General features: G+C 37.1%; 1 protein-coding gene across 1 annotated transcript in view; it reads left to right on the top strand.

Annotated features, from left to right (window-relative positions):
- Window positions 1-539: 539 nt before the first annotated feature.
- The window catches only part of grin2bb (glutamate receptor, ionotropic, N-methyl D-aspartate 2B-b), a gene marked incomplete at its 3' end in the record, with an annotated part of 93,781 nt that continues 71,236 nt past the window's right edge, over window positions 540-23,084 (top strand). Inside the window, exons 1-2 of the mRNA XM_081361564.1 lie at window positions 540-649; window positions 16,672-17,274. Of these exons, the coding sequence (XP_081217690.1) occupies window positions 623-649; window positions 16,672-17,274 (630 nt within the window). The 5' untranslated portion in view covers window positions 540-622. The remainder of the gene's footprint in view (window positions 650-16,671; window positions 17,275-23,084) is intronic.

Genomic DNA, 23,084 nt, shown 5'->3' with positions numbered 1-23,084 from the left:
ATAGTGTCATGAGAAGGACCCAGCGAAGGACGTTCATGGATACTTGAACCAATAAGAATTTAAGACCAGACGTCGCTTCTCCGGCCCTCTCACTACTGGACTCTGCTGGGCGTCAAGCAACTCCAGAGCTTGTGGACTTGTTCCCAGATGAAAATGAACTTTTAAAAACATTTTATCTTCTTCTTTTCACCTTTTTCATTTTATATCACATTTTGTGGGCCTGACTTTGTCCTGGTTCATTTAAAATTTTACATACATTTCTTAGGTTTGATACAAGACTTTTAACTTTTCTTGAGTGACTGAACATCATTCGCATAGCTCAAGCATTTAAAGTTTTACTTGTCTTTGATTTTGTCTTCATTTGTGAGCCAGGCATCATTCTTACTTTTCTTGAGTGAGTTTTCTTAATAGTTTTGATTTTATATACAATTGCCTGTGCTCAGTCATCCAGCCTGGATTTACAGTAGGGACCAACACTTTCATCCACGGTCTCTACACCAGTCCTACTTTTTCTTACCAATCCCTCAAACTGCTTCAACGGTCAGTCACTCCTCCATCCAGGGCTATGAGAGGAAGAGACAAGACCCAGCTCACATCATCATGCAGGAGTTGAGGAGAGAGAATGGGAGTTGGGCTGGCAATGTTCAAGGTAAGGGATAAACCTTCTCTATTGTTTTTCCTCGCTATCTCTGGCTATGTTCGTAATGGAATACTTGCTGGGTAGATTACTTTCAAACTGTAGTCGGTTACTGATTACAAATTACATGAAAAAAATGTAGTTAGTAACATAATCCATTACATTATACATTTAAAGTAATGTAATCTGACTACTTTTAGATTACTTTTGACCTAACTCGTTTATCACTGATGTGAATAGAATAATCGTGTACCATATTGATATAAAAATAAAAAGAGAAAGAAAATCTATTCTAATTACATTACGTCAGGGTTTCCCAGGGTTCATGATGGAACTGCAGAGGGTTCGTGAGTGTATCAAAATAAAACACTTTCTTAAAAAGATGAAATATTTCATTTGTTTATCTGCATATCCGTGTGAAAACTAACTAACATCAGATGTATGAACTTCATTTTATTATTGATTATTATTATTATTATTGATTTAATTTTACGGCCACACTATAGGTTAGGGTCCAATTCTCACTATTAACTATCTATTAACTGTGACTGTTGCCTCAATAAACTCCTAATTACTGCTTATTAATAGTTAGCAAGGTAGTTGTAAAGTTTAGGTATTGGGTAGGATTAAGGGATGTAGAATATGGTCATGCAGAATAACGCATTAATATGTGCTTTAATAAACAGCCAATATCCTAGTAATATGCATGCTAATAAGAAACTAGTTAAGAGTGAGTATTGGACCCAAATCAAAAGTGTTACTAATTTTATTATTGATGACCTAACTTATTATCTCAGGGGTACTTCAAGTAAATATATGAGGTCAAATAGGTTCAGCTGACAAAAAAGTTGAGGAATCCATGCATTGCATGTAAATATGAAATTACGTGATTTTGTATATTTTAATGTTGAGAAAACACACAAAAAAAGATTTCTGTAAATCCAGTGATCAAATGCTGTGTGGGTCTCAGTTTTCAGTGGCTGGTCTGTGTGTGCATTAAAGCATGTGCATTTAAAGTGACAGTAAAGACCTTTAGAAATGGACATTGTACATTCTGTTTGTTTGAACTTTTTTTATTTATTATTAATCAAAGAACCCTGAAAAAAGATCATGGTTTCTATAAAAACATTAAGGAGCACAACTTTTTTCAACATTGATAATAAATGTTTTTGAGCAGCTAATCATCATATTAGAATGATTTGTGAAGGATCATTTGACACTGAAGACTAGAGTAATGATGCTGAAAATTCAGCTTTACCATCACAGGAATAAATAATATATTAATAGCGAACTGTTATTTTAAATTGCGATAATATTTCATATTACCGTTTTTACTGTATTTTTGATCAAATAAATGTAGTCTTCACCATCATTGAGCAACTCAATGGAGAGAGATGCTTTTTGCCTGTAGTAGCAACATCTACCAGTAGGGCCTAAATGGACCACCAGCCAAACCTTGGATATCTTGGTTAATTGTTTTTTCAAAATCAAATTTGTGCAAAAATGTACAAAATTTGGCAGTTCACTTAATAGTTGGGCTATTATAAAAGCTGTAAAAGTCATAAAAGAGTCAAAAATCATAGCTAATTTTACGTTAATTTATCACAGAGAAAAGGTTGTGCATTGCATTGTGGGATACAGTACCCAGCGCTATGTACTTTATTATATGCTGCCCATTTTGGCAAATGTAATAGGCCATATTCAATGCATACATGAGATTTGAACAGAATACATACTATGGCTGGGTTAAAAATATTGATTTCTCAATGTTAATCAATTCTTATTTTGATGAACTGAAATCGATTCTTAAATCCCAAGAGTCGACCTTTTAGTCTGTTGTTTTCAGTTGATAAGTGGAAAAATATTTGTAGTGTACCTCCCATTCAATAAATCGCAATAAGCTTTGTGCTCTGTTACTTTTTTTATATGAAACAATCTCTCGGCTTTCAAATTGTGTCAAGTTTATTACGAAATTCAATAAATACCGTTTTGGGGCTCATCAATATGGCGTGACAGATCGCACTGCTATAACACGAAATAAACATCAGAAGATATGTTGAAAGACACAGTACAACTTACTGAAATCCATATCATGTCGCACGTATTCGCTCAAAAAGTGTTTCAACCAAGAAAAGATGTCAATGAAACAGTTTGTAAACAGTGTGACTTAATGCTATATTCACTGCACATACTGTAGCTCGATAGTTAGCTAGAAAAATGAACTATAGAGAGGAGATTTCATATTTTTACTTAACATGTTCTTTAAAATTTCATGCATGTTTGAATAAATCCATCATGAAAATTGAAACGTTTTTATGATTTACTGACAGGCTTCCTAGTTTACAGCATTTGAGAGATATTTTTTCCCTTTTATAGATACAATTTATAAATAAAATTTGCCATGTAATGTCCCACATGTACAGTACATCCAAATTAATCAATATCGAATCAAATTAAATCAAAATCGGAATTGAATCGCAAACTTGTGAATCGAAATTGAATTGTGAAATTTGCATCAATACCCAGTCCCGGCCCTAATAGCTTACAAACTATGTGCTGCAACAATAAAAGTAGTATGGTAATATAGTATTCTGAATAGCTTGAATAGTTGACATGCTCTTTTTCGCTTTCTCTCTCATCGCCATTTTACCTAATTCTCCCACTTACTCGAAGGCCTAAACGACATGTCTATTTTTTCTATCAGGGCTCTAATTTTCTGTTGCCTCAATGAATGTGTGCGTTTCTGGTACTCAGCTCGCCATTGTCTTGTTTTCACGCAGGCATTCTCCCAAATTGCACTTGGTCGTGCTGCCTTCGATCCAGTTTGAGTAATGTGCCTGTGGTCTGGGTCAGACATTGCAGCTAAGTGGGTTAATGAAAGAGAGAGTAGGAGCGATAAATACTGAGAAAGAGATAGAGGGTAAGAAAATAGGGTGAGAAACAGACGGAGAGGTCGAGCTGCCTTTTACTCTCTTGCTCTCTTTTCTCAAGCTGCCCTACAGGCGCTCCTGATAGCCGTTAGACTCAATCCTGGGAAAACAGGAAAGTCGTTAGCCGATCTGAAAACGTCTGATGATGTATCGCCCTCTTAAGATGTGCCGCTGATGATTAACGTGAGGTGACAGCGTTTTTTACCCACGTCAGTGGGGTCGAAGCAGCTGTCAATCAAGCTTGACACTGATTGACAGGGACCAGAGGGATGAGGACAGTGTGGAATGTCTTTCAGAGTGAAGCATCACTCAGAGATTCTGTTGGTGTGGTAACGGAGCCTCTGTTGGCATGGCAACGGAACACAGGGACACGAGGGCATTCTAGACTTTCAATGATATAACTGCTACACAGAGATGGTGCAAATCTGATATTGTGTCAGCCGTTGTTTCAGAAATAATGATACTTAGGCGGTAGACACCTTGCTTGTGTACACAAATTGTCTGACAACGTACTGCTCTACATTGAACTTGTGTCTCTGTGTACCGACTGAGCAAACAACAAGCCTTAATCTATCATCCTGAAAACCGGGGAAATTTGACTTATAAATGTTAGTTTTCAAACAACAAAGATGATAGTCAATAAAAGCCTCTCATTGGATGGATGATGACTTGTTAGTGAAATGTGTGGTGTGGGCTTGTTTTGTAGCTTTGTTGTGAAGGAGTGAATATAGAGAGCTAGAATGTTGTGTACTTTCTAGTCAGAGAAACAGGACAGTGTGTTATAAAGCCTAGACATTGGTATTCTTTTCATTTTTTAAACTGTTTAATATAATATAATATAAATTATAATTATGAATAATACTTTATTAATACATTTTATTTTATTATTATGTTTTGCTTCTTTTGTAAAAAATTCTTAAATCCAATTTAGGAATTTCTACAATAATTTGGAAGGATCCTAATTTGATTCCAATATGGTTCCACTTGTCTTAATAGGACAACATTTACCACTAGGATAACTTATGTTCTAGTAGCATTTTTTTTATTCGTTTACAGGATTCTTACTTGATTTTTGTTTGGTTTCAAATTATCAATAATTATTAAATATAAATGCGATTTTTTTTTTAACTAGGACAGACTTTGCAAAGAAAGTAGGTGTAATAGGCATTATAAATGCATGATTAATCATTAAAAATCATGATCTCGATTCAAACACTCACACAATCTCATTCTTAAACGACAGCGATTCGGCTGTGTCTATTAAACACTTGACAAGTACTAACACATCGAACAATCAAATTTTGTTCACGCTGTTGCTGAGCCAGAGAAAGCAGTTGTAATGTAGATATGAAACAGTGTCATAACCACACAGTATCAGTCATTTCTGTGTTACAAATATTCAAATTATCACAGAAGTACTGGGATAAAAGTTTATAGATTGTATCTAAACAAGTCGGATATAAAGAAATATCATTTTTTTATCAATTACATCGTCACGCCAGTAGGTGGCGACAAGTGACTGTTAAGAACTATATCTGTCATTGAATCATTTATTCAAAAGATTTGTTCAAAAACGCTGATTCATCCAGTAATGAAATAAGTGAAGTATTTATGAGTGAGTCATTTAATCATTCATTCAAACTGATTTTTTAAAACATTTTAAATAGACTGCAGCACTTAACATTTTGTCAGAACCTCTAGGAAATGACACGCTATTTTGTTTAGTTGTCTGTACAGAATCAAGGGAGAATCGTGATCTCCGTTTGAAACAAAAAAAGTTCGATCCAGAATTGTGCAGCTCTAATTGGTAAATGCACAAAACTTCCGATAAAAAGAAGAAAAAAACAGACATATAAAGAAAAAGAGCTCTTAACTCACTGCTAAACTGAATAAAATTGAAAGTGTGTTTTAATTTTGTTGTTTTCGTTTGTGTACAGCAGTAAACGGTCAGATAAAACTGAAAAGTAAAAGCAGGGTATACAGAGTTCAACTGCTGAAGTGCACAAAAACGTTTGTGTGTGAAAGTGTTTGTGGCAGCAGAAGAGATGGATTGACATGACACGGAGGTCATTATCCTGCACTGGTCTTTTCTCGTCGGCTTTAACAGTATTGGCTAACAAATTAAGGGGATTTGGTTCCAATGTGTGTATTTGTGTGTATGTGTAATGGGCGCATTTAACACAGAGTTCATTCGTGTAATCAGGTCAAAAGGAATACCTTATGGCACAGGTCAGTTTGCTAACGGGCAAGTTACGGCTGAGTGTGCATGTGTGTGTCTTTTGACCCTCCTCCCCCTCGTGGGGATGAATTGCCACTTTATCAATGTGCACCTGTTGTAATTCACACCTCCATCACCATAGGAGTGAATTTGGCTCTCGTCCCTCGTTCACTATGCTGGTTAAAGCTTAGCCTTAATCACAGCGCATGACTTCATTACGGATAGAGTTACAGTGACTTAATGAGCTCTTGTCCAGTCATGCACAGTGTCATAAGTCTCTGAGATGAGTGATATGCATATTTAATGGCATTTTGTCATTCATTATGTCTTTAATGACATTCTGCTTCTTTGGAGTGGAGGATATGGGCGAGAAAGTTGAGGAAGCAGATATGTTCGGCAGACAACAATCAAAATATCTTAACACTGCAGTTCAATACCATATTTTGCTTTGCTGTTGTTATTTTCTTTTTTTTTTTGAAGTGTGAAATACTGGATATATCAGATAAGCTGTCACCTAAGAAACGTTTGGTCTGCATTTTCTTGCTGTCTGCTTTTACTGCAGGGATGCTCAATCTTATTCCTGGAGATTTACCGTCCTCTAGATTTTAATATAAAACTCAATCAAACATGTATTAATAGCTAATAATGATCTTTATGCCAAGGGGTCAAGGTTTGGCTGGTTGGTACGGTCCAGTTAACCCTTGCTGGTAGATGCTGTAACTGTGCCATCCTGGGGCACACATTGACGGCCGTTCAAAAGTAGACGTGCATTGTGAATGATTTTTTTTCCAAATGTCATATAAATCGCATTTTACATTTTTTTGCATGTGGAGGCCTTTTAAAAGTGTGAAATTGACTTATTCTTCACTGGCCTTATTCTGCCATTCATGTCAGGTCTCTGGATAAAGGAAAGATCTGGAAAGATTGCAAACATTCACATTAGATAAATGTAATAAAAGTATACTTTCATATATATATATATATATATATACTAAGTGTGTGTATCGGTCAGGTGTTCAGTTGAGTCCACCTAGAACCTCAAGCAGTAGTAATTTGTAATGCCTGATTAATCAAAAACATATGTACAAAATGTAGCAAATATAAGCTAGCAGGCTAATCACCTAGCCATATGCAAAGCTAGTTTTCTGATCATAAAAAATACAAAGAACAAGAAATGTTTAATTTCACACTCTTCAGCTTCAGTTATATAAGGTTATATGCAGCATTATATAAAGACATGAATGGTCATAAAACATAGGCTGATAGTGATTTTGTAAGATTCAGATCATTTGGAGGGTTTCTAATCAGGCATTGAATAAAGAGGAATCATGCCAACTCAACAAACTGTTAATAACAGAAAATGTTGATTGAGCATCTGTGGCCTAGCTATATGTGATCTTTGCAAATTATGTTTTGGACTAGGAAAAAGTGACCTGCTCATAGTGGTTTAATAGTCCAAGTGATTTAAAACACGATCTGTGCCCTAGTAAAGGATGCACTACACCACATCACAGCTCATGTTCGTATCTCAAACTACTTCCTCCTCCCTTTGGTGTCCATTAGCGAATGCTACATGGTGTGTTACAAAGCACCGAGGAGTGGACGATTGAGTGATTTGGGATGGGGCTCATTGTTTCATGGTAACCATGTGCTGATATTCATTTGGCCTAAACAAGGAACAGCTTGGTAATTAATTACCCATGACCAATGGGCAGGGGGGGTGAGCCAATGCTCGCGTGTGATTGGTCAAAACAGAAGCAGGCCATCACCAAGCCCTCAGGGGAGGAAGTGATCTCTCACCCGAAAACCTGCTCATCACTGCGCTCGTGTCTGTCAGAGTGTGTACGGTCTGATACAGATGTTATGGTTGCAGCCATTCATAACATTTACAGTATTTGGCGTACACTAGTAGTGCTGCTTTTCCTCCGTATCTGCTGGCCAAGAAAACTTTCCACGTAGAATCTCACACATCCTGTGTGTTTGTATAGGTGTGTGAAGTTGTGGGTAACGTAAGTTCAGTTTAAGGGCCCATATGGATTTGCATATGTTTAGGGCTGAGTTGTGTGTGTCCTTGTATGCATGCATGCATGTATATATGTATATATGTATGTATGCATGTATGTATGTATGCATGTATGTATGTATGTATGTATGTATGTATGTATGTATGTATGTATGCGTGTATGTGTGTATGTATGTGTGTATGTGTGTATGTATGTGTGCATGTGTGTATGTATGTATGTATGTATGTATGTATGTATGTATGTGTTTATGTGTGTGTGTGTGTGTGTGTGTGTGTGTGTGTGTGTGTGTGTGTGTGAACATGTCTGTTCATTGGGTGTTTTTGTGAGTCTCTGTGTGCATCTGCTAGTAGCATTGTGTTTGTAGTGCTGCATGTTTTCATGACATGAGGGAGAACACTTTCTAACTCAAACGTATCTCATATTTACCAGAATTTATCTGCTATCATTTAAAGTTGTTTTAAAATCAACAACTGTGTAATTTCATAACTGTGGTACAACAATAGGTGGAGTGGATTGTAACACCATTACAAATCAAATATTATTGAACACATAACAAATGGGCTATTTTCTAGGCTTTTTAATATTTAGGTCAAACTGACCTAAAAAACTGGTCAAATACTGACCCCAAAGTTTTGAATGGTAATGTACATCAAATTAAACTGAGACATCTGCTGATTCAGATGACACCAGCAGTTGTCACATAATATTCATTAACCTAACTGCAAATCAAATTATAACCTAGAAGTGAATGTAATTTTCAAAAAAATTTAATCTTGTAAAAATCTTGTACACAGAGATTTAGAGGTTGTACAGTCACCTAGATAGTAGATGGTCAAACATGACAGGGAATTGACCGCTGTAGTGTGTATAAACGTACCCTGTGATATTCTCAGTGAACAAAATGATAATCGAAAAATTCTCACAAAAATCTGATTTAATACTGGGAAGCTTGATTTTGGCATCTATGCCTCAGTTGCAATCGGAGCAAACCGCTACTGGCTGTTATTTAGGCGTCATTATGAGGAGAGAGCACTTCAGTAAAGGTTACAGCTCAGATGCAGGAGTTCATAAACACTGGTTAATGGAATCGCGCTCACAGTGCCATATGACAGATATACCTTAGAGACTGGAGTGTGTGCGAGGTGTGTATTTGGGAACGTATGCTTGCACGAAAGCCAAGACAGAAATGCTGGCTAAATGTCTAAGTATGAAATGAGCTTAGTTAGAGGTAAATATCAAGTTGTTTTCCTCTGATAGTGTTATTTGCCTGTTTCGGTATTTGTGTGTTGCATGTACCCAGAGATTTGACGTAAGAAGGCAGGCTGTATACCTCCATAGTGTTGCACTGGATTACTAGACAGCCTAATCTCTCACTTTAAGTGTGATCTGTGTGTGAGTGCATGCGCGTGCATGTGTGCGTGCGGTTCTTCTGTTACACGATATGTTACAAACCTCTGTCATCTCTTTATGCTGAATTAAATAACATTTTTGTGTGTTCCGGAAACTGAATCAACTGTCTCGGGTTTATCGGAATTCATTCTGTATAACTGCATCAATGAATGTTAATTCAGTTTCTGGTTGTTATCAAAGCTTTCCCACCCCGCTCTGAAACAGAGCTCGTATGAGATGGGAGGGAGTCTGTGATGTGCTTTTGTACAAACATTTTGTTGAATACATAATTTATTACTTCGCCAGGAAGAACTGAGATGGAGGACTGCGTAGAAAAACGCCTTATCTGCGTTTCCCAAAGCAATGAAAGAAACAGAGATGCGTTACAGTGCTCAAATGTACACACTTGTATTTATTCATTTCACATCCTCTCTCGCCCTCTAAAATGTGCACAATGTCAGGATACCTTTGAATCACCTGTCACACATGTCGTCGGCTACCCTTCCCTGTGTTCGCTCAGTTGAATTGTGTCGGTCTTGTTTGGTTTGTTCTGGACTGCGGTAATCATGTTGGTTTGGTTCTAGTTTTGATCATCGACTGCTTTTAAGATCAATAAATTATTCTAAGTGGCATTTTAGCTGACACCAACACACTTGCACAGGCTTGTTGGAAGCTTTCTGACCATTGTAGCCAATCTGAGGCCCTTGGGGGCCATTCTCTCGTCTTAAGCCAATTGTCAATCAGGCACAACTGTCTGGCAGAAAATCAAGAGAGAGCAATCTATCGGAGCAGGCAGATGCATGGATATTATACAGCACCACGGGGAATGTGCGTGTATATGTAACATTTTTTGTCTTCTGTGTCAGTTAAACTTAAGCGTTGGTGGTAGCCATCCAGCAAATGCTGAGCGACACTGGAATTCTTCACAATAAACACCCATATACAGTGACAACAGGCACAGATAGATGCAGATTGAGTGTGCAAGCATGTACATACTGTATGTCTGAGAGCAAATAATTACAAATATTACAATAGCTGTATATATGATGTATTTATGTAATATATAACAACTGAAATAATGTGTGCATTTCTAGTTCAACAGCTACACTAGTCAACAATGGTTCAGAATGAGATCAAAACCTGCCTTGAGCTCTTTGGGTTTAACATTAAGAAAAAACACAAGTGAAAAGCCGTGCCTTCATGTCACTGTGACTGGCTATCAGTACAATACAGAAAAAAATAACACATTGAAATGATAAATGCATTTAATGCAACCTTAGGATGACTAAATGGTGACACAATTTTCATTTCACTATCCCTTTAAGCAATATCACATGAATGCTGTTTTTGTCCCAAAAGCCCGAGTGCAAATGTGATATTGATTTTATACAACAGTTCAATAAATAAGTGTTATATTTTAGACACAATATTGACTGTTTATGCTCAATTTTGCCTGCGAAGATATTACCTATAAAGCCACTATTGTGCAAAACTGTTGTGTGTCTCCGAGCAACAGACAGCGGTGTTTCGTTTCTGAATGACTTCACGTTTTTAGCAAATCAATGAGGTGAAGTATTGATTCAGTGGATAATGAATCGACCTGTTGAACAAATTGAATGAATGAAATACTCAACGACTTACTCGTTAAGACATTTACCGCCACCTACTGGCAGTTTTGGTTTCTTATTGAGAGTATCATTTCATTAAAGGAACACTCCACCGTTTTTTCATATTAAACTATGTTATATCATGGTCTGGGTGAATACTCGATTCTGATTGGCTGCAGGGTGTCCATTAAAAAGTGATAATGTACACCTAGGAAAGGCGTCCCGTCAATTTGCCTGATGACAGTTCTAAATGATTGCGCTGGCTCATACTCACTGATCAACTGCTGCGTTCGGGTCGCTGTGGCCACGTTGCTTGGCAACGCCTGTATACGGGAGATATTAAATAGTGCGCTCGACTTAATAAATAAAAACCCTCACGATTTTTACTCTAAAACACATTAAAGTATTATTAATTGATTAAATATTTCATTCTTTCGTAAGTGACCATGGTATAAGCGGGTTAATGCCCTTCGAGGTGTCCATTGTCAGGTATTAATGGACTTCGGCGGAGGCTCCGCTGCGTGTCGGACGGTTCACGCCTCGCCGTCGTCCATTAATACCTGATAATGGACACCTCGTCGGGCATTAACCCTTACTTATTCCCTTAAAGAGTTAGTTCACCCAAAAATGAAAATTCTGTCAGTAATTACTCACCCTCATGTTGTTCCAACCGCGTAAGACTTTCGTTCATCTTCGGAACACAAATTAAGATATTTTTTATGAAATCTGAGAGCTGGATCACTCCTCCATAGGCTTATGGACACTATAACTTGCTGGCCCAGAAAATGTTTTAAAGACATTGTTAATATAGTCCAAGTGATTCCAGTGGCTCAATCTTAAGTTTATAAAGCGTCGAGAATACTTTTTGTGCGCAAAAACAAACAAAAATAACGACTTTATTCCACTTTTCATTTCCTTCTCTCTGGACCTCGAGTTTTTTTTTCGTAGTGTAATAGCGTAGCGTGTCTGTGTTTCACGTCACCACGCATCACACACATGACCAGCATCGCCCAATAGTGAGCCTACTGTGGTGACGTGCAACACAGACGCGCTACGCTTAAACACTACGTAAAAAGACTCAAGGCCCAGAGAGAAGGAAATGAAAAGTGGAATAAAGTCGTTGTTTTTGTTTGTTTTTGCGCACAAAAAGTATTCTCGACGCTTTATAAACTTAAGATTGAGCCACTGGAGTCACTTGGACTATATTAACAATGTCTTTAATACATTTTCTGGGCCAGCAAGTTATAGTGTCCATAAGCCTGTGGAGGAGTGATCCAGCTCTCAGATTTCATCAAAAATATCTTAATTTGTGTTCCGAAGATGAACGAAGGTCTTACGGGGTTGGAACAACATGAGGGTGAGTAATTACTGACAGAATTTTCATTTTTGGGTGAACTAACCCTTTAACTAAGACGAGTTGATACATACCTCTCTCGTCTCAGTGCGTGCACTTAATAGCTCTGGCGCGCGGCGACACTTTGATAGCACTTAGCTTAGCCCAGTTCATTCATTAGGGACCAAACAGAGATGAAGTTAGAAGCGACCAAACACCTCCACGTATTCCCTATTTAAATACAGTTACACGAGTAGTTACACGACCAAGTATGGTGACTCAAAATAAAACATAGTGCTTTTCTAAGCGGGTAAAAAGGATAACTGTAATGTATGGCGGAATATTTTTACTGCGCCGAGTCGAAGTGCTCCCGAGTTCCAAGTGCTATTCCTATTACTCGTGTAACTGTATTTAAATAGGGAAAACGTGGAGGTGTTTGGTCGCTTCTAACTTCATCTCTGTTTGGTCCCTAATGAATGAACTGGGCTAAGCTAAGTGCTATCAAAGTGTCGCCGCGCGCCAGAGCGATTAAGTGCACGCACTGAGACGAGAGAGGTATGTATCAACTCGTCTTAGTTAAGGGAATAACATAGTTTAATATGAAAAAACGGTGGAGTGTTCTTTTAACAAAATAATTTCATATTTCCATATTAATAAAAAACCCAATTTAAAACCTATTAATCCCATTTCCATTATTTATGCAATTGTAATTGAGGTGTAAATGCAATCAGGCCACCTCTGAGCTGCTAAAGGGACTATAAATATATCTAAATACTAATTCAGATGCAGCTTATGAAAAACAAAACAAAAAAACATGGCCGTTAGTATGGTAATATACTAATATTATCGTATAAGTGATATTCCTCATGCTTTTAACCCAGAAACTGTGTAAACATCAAATCTGGAACATGGATTTACACTGGACTTAAAGCCACCTGAACACAAAAAGAGAACTTTCAGAAGTCCGCTACCTATCATTGGTGTGTATCTGATATCCCAGCTGTCAATCAGCATTTCAGACGGTTCTGTAACATGCATTTTGATAAAACATTCCTGGAGCTGACATTGAGCCTTGAGCTCCTTAGGAGAAAATGCGTGGGAGGTGTGTGTGTTTTATTTCATTTATTTATTTTTAGTATTATTAGTATTATTGCAAGAGATGGTGGTTTCATGCATGTTCACAATGTGTCTCTAAAATACCTTTTTCAGTAGGCTGTGAATAGGTGTTACTATGGACTTAAAGACCACAAAATCTATATAACTGTGTCTGTATATAGCAGTCTCTGTTTGTGTGTGCGTGTGTGTGTGTGTGTGTGGAGGAAGGTTCATTTGAATAGTTGCTATGGAAACCAAGTGCTGTTAAAATGAGAGGCAGAGCCAAATAGAGCATCTTAGTCTCTCCTCCCTCTCTTGTTCACTCAGCTGCTGTTCTCCTAGTCTTCTATCTCCCTATCTAGTGCTCATCCTTCCGATCTGTGTGCTTCACTTTGCTTACCTCCTCTTAATGAGCTGATTATTAGAACGTTGTCTCTTTTCGTCACTACTCTCGTTCTGTCTCTGCTTCATTCGTTTAGTCTTCTAATTTTCTCTTTTCTGTTTTTTTTTTCAATTTCTTTTTGCAGCTCATCTCCATACTTTTCCATTCCCCCTCAACTGAGTTCTCTCTCTCTCTTTCTTTCTTTCTCTTTCTTCCTCCCACACTTTGTCCTCCTCCGTCTCTTCTCTCGTATGCAGCAGAGAGAGCTAATTCACAATTAGCATGTGTACCTGCAATTAGCACTGACAAACCTCCAATAATTAGCCTTGTAAAAGCAGTCTTCCTTTTTCAAGCGTGTTTGCTTTCTTTCCGAGCAATGCCTCCCTTATGTTGTCCTTTCATCCTTTTGTCCTCCTCTTCACCCACCATGTTTTTCTTTACCTGTTCTTTAAAGACCCTTGAAATGAGTTTTGTGGCTGTTAGCTGGCATGTCGTTTAGTCTGTTACCCAACAAAAATAGGCTGCTAATTGTTAAATATCTACTGTAATATAAGGAAATACATGATTTTAATGTTTTTTGCCAAAAAACACGCAAAATGGAAGAAGTCTCTGCTCACCAAGACTGCATTTATTTAATCAAATATGCATATTGTGAAATATTATTACAATTTAAATTAAGAGTTTTCTATTTGAATATATTTCAAAATGTAATTTAATCCTGTGATTTAAAGCTGAATTTTCAGCATCATTACTCCAGTCTTCAGTGTCACATGATCCTTCACAAATCATTATTATATGCTGATCTGCTGCTCAAGAAACATTTCTTATTATTGTCAATGTTCAAAATCATTGTTTTGTGTAATAGTTTTTTGTAAAAACCATGATGATTTTTTTCCCTGGATTTTTTTAAATAAAAGTTCAAACAAACAACATTTATTTGAAATAGAAATTGGTTACACTTTATTTTAAGGTGTCATTGTTACAGTGTAATTATATATTTAAGTACTGAGTAATATTAATTAACTACATGTACTTACTATAGGGTTAGGGTAGGATCAGGGTTTGGTTTAGGGTTAGTTGCATGTCTAACCCTAGTTATGCCTAATTTACTGTTATTACTATGGTAAGTGCATGTAACATATGTAACACGGACATTGTAAAATAAAGTGTTACCTAGAAATCTTTTGCAACATTATAAATGTCTTTACTGTTACTGTTGATCAATGCATACTTGCTGTATAAAAGTATTAGTTTTACTGACCTCAAATTTTGGAACAGTAGTGTCTGCGCAAATTCCCGTTTCAATGAAAAATGTCAAGAAATGAAACTGCACTTATCAAACAATTTTGTGTTTTTTAGTATGTTTCATTTATTCCATTATTAAAGGTGCAGTAGGCGATTTATGAGAAACAATGTTGATATTTGAAATCAACCCAAACAAACACACCCCTCCCTTCATTGCTCCTCCTCCAAAATGCACAAACACTCAATGCAAGTGTGGATGAGAGCTTTATCATAGCTGAAGCAAAACAAAAAAATACTTCTCGAAAAATGAAAAAATCGAAGATGACGAACAAATGACAAGGAAGAACAAAAAATAAACATACAGTACACAAGAATACAATCAAGAGTTTGTTGTTAGTCGTCAGCAGCACAGAAGCTCCAGACAAACGATGACTCTCAAAAACTGTCCTGTTACTATAGCTAACATTACAACAAACGCATTGTGTTGTTTCTGTGAAACCAATGTTACTCAATACTCACATATGGAGCAGAAACGATGTTAATATTAATGTGGGTCCTAAAGCTCTTGCCTGATCATAACCCTTCTTTTTACAGTGATAGTCCTCTGACATTTTCTCTTTTGTAATGTCTCTCAGCCATCTCTCTTTCTACAGTCTTTCTTCAAATCTCCCTCTTGCTCACTCGCTCCCCTCCCCCATCATGAGTGTATACGCCCCCTGCTGCTGATTGGCTACAAGTGTGTTGTGCTGCTCGGTCCGATCCACTTTCAGAAATCGCTTACTGCACCTTTAACAAACAGACAGAAACGCATTCCCTAATGACTAACTTGTTTCACACCTCTGCTAATGAAAATGGCTCTAAATAACAATAAGTGTTCCTCAAAAACATCACAGAAAGGTAACTGGCCAATGTCAGTTACTATGTGTGTATTTGTTTGTGTGTGAGAGAATATGCTGTTTGCTGATAAATCATCTTGTTCATCTGATTGCATTTGGTATTCATTGTGCACACATTACTCTCCCTATTTATCTCTCTCTGTACACACACGGTTACTTTTTTCTCTCACTGTGTTTCACAATCTAGGTTATTTGAACTCTTTGAGCTCATTTTTGAAGTGCATGAATGTGTAGGCCAGGCTTTGTCTACACTGTAGGAACAAATGTCCCCACAAGAGACAGAAAATAGCATTAGTTAGCTCAGGATAAAAACAACTGATGTCAATGGCAAATCCCCCGTATAAAAAGCGTCAAATAATAATTTGGGGTCAAAATTGTCCTCAGATTTGACAAAACCTCCATTTGGGATGTTATTAAAGGTAAAAATAAAAACTATAAAACTGTATTTTTATCAAATTGTCAAAAATCCGTCCTGACCTCTCTTAAAATAAATAATTATAGGCTTTCCGTAGTGATTTAGGGCAAGATGGTTTAATGATGTTCTCGCTCATTATTTAAGTTGTTAATTTTGAAGAAAAAAGTTACATAGTGTAGCTCTAATTGTAAAAACATTAGAAGTCTTTTGCATGTCCTTAGTTAGATAAACGTAAGTGTGTTTACTGCTGCAAACGACCTAATTTCTCAAGATTGCCAGTTTCTGTGATTTCTGTCCAACATACGTCAATAATGAAGAGGACAGACCGTTGAAATGAGGACACATGCTCTTTTTAAAACGACAGGCTCGTCAGCTTTACTTGCGTACTGCGACTCAACTTTCACCAGCCAGAGTCAAGTTCAGATCATGTAGATTTGATGCGACTTCATCTCCCAAACTAAAGTTGTCTCCCTCTGTCTCCTCTTTTTCTCTGTCTGCAGGGACTGTATCTTCACTCCTCCGCCATGCTTGTCAGCCTCCACCTCTCCTCTTCCCCTTTCTCCGACCGTCGCGTCCTGTCTTTCGTCTCCCTCGCTTCCTCTTCCAAACCGACCCTCTCCCTCTCGCTGCTTCTCCTCTCTCTCTTCTTCTTCCCCACCTGCGAGTCTCGCCGTGGAGGCGGGATCGGGACGCCCGGCAGCGAGCGAGGCCAATCGATCATCAGCCCTCCTCATTATCCTCCACCAGGAGTCAATCCAGTGGGTCCTCCCTTGCCACCAAAGTTTGCTCAAGGCCTTAGCATCGCGGTGATCCTTGTGGGAAACTCCAGCGAGGTGTCTCTCTCTGAAGGTCTGGAGAAAGAGGACTTCCTACACGTGCCTCTCTCTCCTAAAGTCGAGCTGGTCACTATGAACGAAACAGACCCCAAGAGTATCATAAACCGCATCTGTGCTCTAATGTCGCGGAACTGGCTCCAGGGCGTGGTGTTTGGGGACGATACCGATCAGGAGGCCATCGCCCAGATATTGGACTTCATCTCGGCTCAGACGCACATCCCCATCCTGGGCATCCGCGGAGGCTCTTCCATGATCATGGCCGCCAAGGTATGAAAGACGTAACTGCTACCTACACATTTTAGGGCATTTTAGGTGCAAAGGTTGTTCAGATGAGGATACATTTTGCTGCCTGTATAAGAAACTTCATTTCCAGCAGATTCTAAAACACAAGTATTTTTAGTGGATAAAGCAATCCCAGAATGCATTGTGATGAGCTAAGTGAAGCTTGTTCCAAGATGGTTTACAGAGTTGAAAGATGTGCTGATTATAAATCATAATGCCATTTTTTTATAGTACATTTACTTTACACTTTTAAAGGTTCCATTAGTTAACTACATAAGTTAACATGAGCTAACAATGAACAATTGCTTCTACTGCATTTGTTAATCTTAGTTAATGTAAATCTCAACATTTACTAATATTTAAAATCAGAAATGATATTTGTTAACATCATGTATGCACGGTGATCCAACAAATTTAAACATTGAACAAACAATGAACAATAACATTAACAAAAAATAATAAACGCTATAAATCCTTGTTAATCCATGTTTGCTAATATGTTTGTATTTATTAGAGATAATTTTATCAATCTTTTCAATATATTTGAATGATATATACACGTATATATGTCAGTATGTATGTATGTATATTAAAGTATATTGAAAGTGCAGATAAAAAGTTAATGTAAGTTATTTTTGTACTTATCTACCTTATTATGCAAAGCAGAAGCAATTTGTTCATGAATGTGCAAGACTTCCTATCTATTAGCCGCTAAAGGTAAATAACTAGAAGAATAAAGTGCAGTAAATGGTAAAACTATTTGTGCTACAAACCACTGTATTAATATCAATTACCAGTTCAAGTTCATGCAGTATCAAGCAGTATAAAGGACCATTTTTGTACAGCTAAAATAAATGGAAGCAGAGAGACTCAAACATTCAAGTTGCAAATACAGGTATGATAAGATAAACCACTCATTGAAATATCAATGGAAATAAAAATCTCTAGAACACGCTTATTCAGTAACTGGACCAGCCTGTTATTTAATACAAATATTTAGCATGATTTTGAGCAAACAAAGGTGATGATACCATTGTTGTTGTTTAGTGCTGATTTGAAAAATGTAATTGAAATATATTTTTAACATACAGTTTTGAATTTAAGTCTTTCTCCATTCATGTAGAAAGTACCCATATTTGTCTTTTAAGTCAGCATGAAATGGAAGTTTTGATCTTTTTTTCTCTGTTGTAACATATATCATAAAAGCGCTTCTCTAACAATAAAAGATTTAGGGCGGGGCTTGATTTTGTCCATCAGGAATTGACTGGATCTTTGTGGTTTGCTACTGCTGTGATCTCATATTAGTGAAATGTTGTCCCCCCTTGCGCCAAAAAACCTCATCAGTGAAGAGAAGACCTAGATAACAGGGAATGTTCTGGCAAGGTTCTCTCAATGTTATAAACAAATTTTCTTTTAAACCCTGTTTAGACCTGGTATTAAGATGAGTTTTGATCGATTGGATCACAAGTAGACAACGCTAAATACAGGTGTAAACGGTGTCCAAAACATTTTGAGCTTGTTCACTTTGACCACTTCCAGAGGTAGTCGAAAACACATTAGACCGGATTGCTTTCGTAGTGTAAACGCTCATGTGGTCGAACAGCCGCAAAAGAGCCTTCTCTCCGCTTACTGACCTAATGCGTGAACACTATTGGAAGCGCCCTAGTCAGAGGGGATTTAAACTTTGTCGGCTGAACACCCATTCCTGATTTCTAACACACACTCACAGCGTTCGGCTGGTCTTGTGGCTGTCAGAGCAGAAACGAAAGCTGATGTTCTCCGTATGTTTTTCTGTTGTTTCCAGTCGCGTTCATATGTAAATTACTTCAAGCTTATTTCGTCCATTAGATCAAAAGATCTGAAAAGCCCATATATTTACCAGCCCATAGACCCTCTCCTCAAAGAAATGAAGACGTAAGTGGTTGAAAGACAGATTAAAACACGGATTAATAACATTTCAAAGTTATCTAGTCTTTAATAATGTTCTTAAAACGTTAGCAAAAAATCTTTATTTATACATTGTTCATGTAACGTTTTTTTCTGAAACCTTTTAGTTGGACATTTGTCTAACATATTTTAAATGTTAGCCTACTTCTTGTTCACAGAGCATTTAAAGGTGAACTATGCAGGTTTTTTTACCTTAACTGAACAGCTTCGGAGTCATTGGAATGGTTATATGACTGTTTTTGGGTTGAATGGTGGTCTTCTCGCACCCCTCGAGCGCCTTTGAGCAGAAAAACCGGGCAGGAAGTATCGGGTGATATCAGGTCTCGCGATGTAACGAATTGCTTTACGGCACACATACACTATCTAAACATTTATATGCTAGCCTTCTGTGTATCATACACACCTCAGTGGACATGGCTCCGTGCGTTTGCCGACTTCATTGAAAACAAATGCACATGACAGGAGGGAGAAAATGGGAGGGGGGAGAGTCGCCAACGAGTTTTGACGACAGTGCTGTCAAATATCTATTCCGAAGCTGTAGGGGGAGTTCTATAGAGAAACCCGCGAGCAAAAAGCGAGAGAAATTGCCAAAACTGCATAGCTCTGCTTTAAAAGTAATGTTCCCTTAATGTTAGCATAACCAAGAAAAAAAAAGTTTTGAAGTTTTAAAATTTAATTCAGAAATAACGTTTTCATAACTTCATGGGAGTGTTAGCAAAACATTCCTAGAATATATTTGTCTTAGCCGGGGAGCTGCAAGTGAGAAGGGACGGTATCTTGATTTAAAGATTTCGAGGGCACATGAATAAAAATAAATAAAAATGACGTGCATGGATAAATCATTTATAATTAATCCTCAAATATTCCATAGAAAAAACAAGAATGGCTAAATTCCATTTCATGTTGACTTTAACCAAAATGTTTAGATAACTAACCTTAAAGACACTTAAGAAGTGCTTGACATAAACCTTACACTTAATAGATGAGTGGCAGTAAGTTGTGTATGTAGATCATTCCTGAGAACGTTTGATTAGGATGCTTGGAGAGTAGCTGCGTGTGTAGACAGTAGACTCACTCGGGTTTGGAACAGAGCCACACTGTCTCTTCTTTTTCCCCCTCAATATCTTCGATTCCTCTCATGCATGTTTCCACATGTTCCTCTCTTTCCCTTTTTTTCCGCCAAGGTCAGAGTTGTGTAGCAGACTTGTGCCTGCTGTTAAGTCAGTGGAGGTCTGAAGTGCTGGAAAGAGATGTGACAGAACGCATAGTGCTGTGTACTGTCAGTGCTGTCGTGAACTACCTGCAATGTGCTTCATTAAGATGACTGTGTTCCAAAGAGGCAGAAGAAAGGGAGAGAGAATTAGAGAGAAAATAAAAGATATGCAGATTTGTTTTTCAAAAGTCAATGTTTTTTTTTTTCTCTGCCCAATAAGAAGGTAATAAAAAAAAGATGAGACGGAGGGAGGGAGAAAAGTGCAGAAGAGAAGGAAATGTCAGAGGGACTTTTTGTAAATGCCACACAGTAAAAAACAGGGAGTCAAGTACATTTATTTTGTCATCTTGGAAAAAAGGAGAAACAGATGGGGACGATAACTGCAGACACTCGCACTGTTAAATACACCGTGCAGACAAATATTACCTAGACTTTAACAAAACATTCTCAAGCTTTTTGCAGCTGCATGCATAATCACGGCCGTCCCAAGGAGACTTATTTTTAATCAGTTTTCGGAAACTCAGTACACCCAGTGTTCTCGGGGTGTTTAAGGGGGCAGCCATTACTGCTGAAACCTGGTGGTAAATCAGTGACCCCCATCCTGAACAGCCTTTGCTTTAATGGAACAGGTTGCTTTATAGTTCTCAAGAGGGACACTATTTATCCAAACACAGACTGAAGTTTATTTCCAAGAAGAAGTTCACTGAACATGCAGCTCAGATCAGTTTTCCTGATTGGTGCTTCTCTGATGTGTATGGCTGCAGATGGTTAATGTGTCAAGATCTCGTTACAGAGAATCATGCTTGATATGAACTGAAAATTGAAATGTGAACGGTGGACGTGATACTTTTTCACTGGATGAATTTTAGGGACTGACTGAGAATATTAAATATATTTTCATGCTGGAGACTAAAAATATAAACAAACTAATTATTCACAATTAATCATATATATTTCAATATGAAGAAAATTCTTAGAAATTACTTTGTTGTGGCAGATGAAAGCACTGAATAATAAACAAAAGTGGCTTTAGAGGTGGAAAAGATGCTTTGATTTTGATTTATATAACTGAATATACTTATCACAGGTCTACAGTCCAGTGTTGTTATTGTTAACAAAAATTAAAATGATTAAAAATATTAAGCAAAGTATAAATGCTGGATGAAAAACGTAATAATTAAAAGCTTAATAATAATAAAAAAAATTGTGCTGTCAAATCAATTAATCACGATTAATCGATTCTAAAAAAAAGTTTGTGTTTATTTAATATATGTGTGTGTATATATATATATTTGTGTTTATATATATATTTTATGTGTGTGCATGTCTGTGTGTTTATAAATACATACATGCACACACACATACTGTATATGTGAATATAACAATATATATACACACATATATATAATATTTTTATGTATATATATATATATATATATATATATATATATATATATATATATATATATATATATATATATAAACCAAATGAAATAAAAACAAGTTGAAGTACTAAAATTGCTAAAATTATTAGAGCATCTTCCGTATATATACAGTTACTTATTTGCACTGATTGGTCTTCCTTCTGAATCTTGAATGCACCTTAAAATATATTATATAATACTTAAACTTAAATAGTAAAATGTACATATTTTCAAAATATTAATAAATACTATAATATTACACATAAAATAACACTGCTACAGTCCACAATCTGTTTTGCAGTTGAGTTTCAGTTCAGTCTGTCCGAGGTTGACTAAACAGCCGTTCGCACAGGACATGTTCTTATATTTTGATTATGACTTTTTAAAATTCTTTTTTAATTGTCGGTTTAGATATGCAATGTGATTATGATCCAAAACACTGGAATAAATCAACAAGAGACTGATTCAGAATGAACTGCCAAATGATTATTGATTGATGTCGCCGTAGGTCATTGGTGGTAAAGAAGACATGAACTTCATGGTTAAGACTTGGAGAGTTGACTTCAACTTGCAAAATACAATAACTTACTTTTTTAATTTTGGTATTTTTTATGTGTCCCATTAATTTTAGATGTGGATAGATCCGTTTTAAACGCATTGGGAATGTTCAACTCGTCTGTCAGCAATCTCTTTGTTCTAGATCTATTTTTTGCCATTTCTGCAGGGTGTTACAAGGAGAGGAGCTCTTTTTAGTGTTGGTGAAGGTTTGCTAAAACATAACACATCCTCTCGTAAGCCACTGAGGAGCTCGATAAGGGGCTAATTGAATTAGCGGAAACATTTTACCATGCTTGATGCCTTTCCATCCAACCACACATACATAATTGCACTGTTATCTTTCTTTTATGACTCTTCTTCGTTCCCAAGAGCAGTGGAGTTGATGGAGATATATAGATTTGTATTATATACAGGCAGAAATGGGGGGGGGGGGGGGACGAAAAAATCATCTTGTACACGTACATAAGCCATTATAAGCATTATTAAGACTTGTTTCTAATTCTGTGACTTTACTCCGTGACATTGAACTTTGTCCACCATACTAACTCTAGGTAAGCATAGTGCTGGCTTATCCGTTCCGTGCGCGAGTGTTAATGGGGAGTCATAGGAGCACTGGGATACTTAACGAGCGCAGTCGCACTGCTAATTTCATG

This window comes from Scardinius erythrophthalmus (genome assembly GCF_964197995.2).
Source record: "Scardinius erythrophthalmus genome assembly, chromosome: 3".
Taxonomy (NCBI): Eukaryota; Metazoa; Chordata; class Actinopteri; order Cypriniformes; family Leuciscidae; genus Scardinius; species Scardinius erythrophthalmus.
Note: the sequence above shows the minus strand (reverse complement) of the source record. Positions and strands in the feature narration are given on the sequence as shown.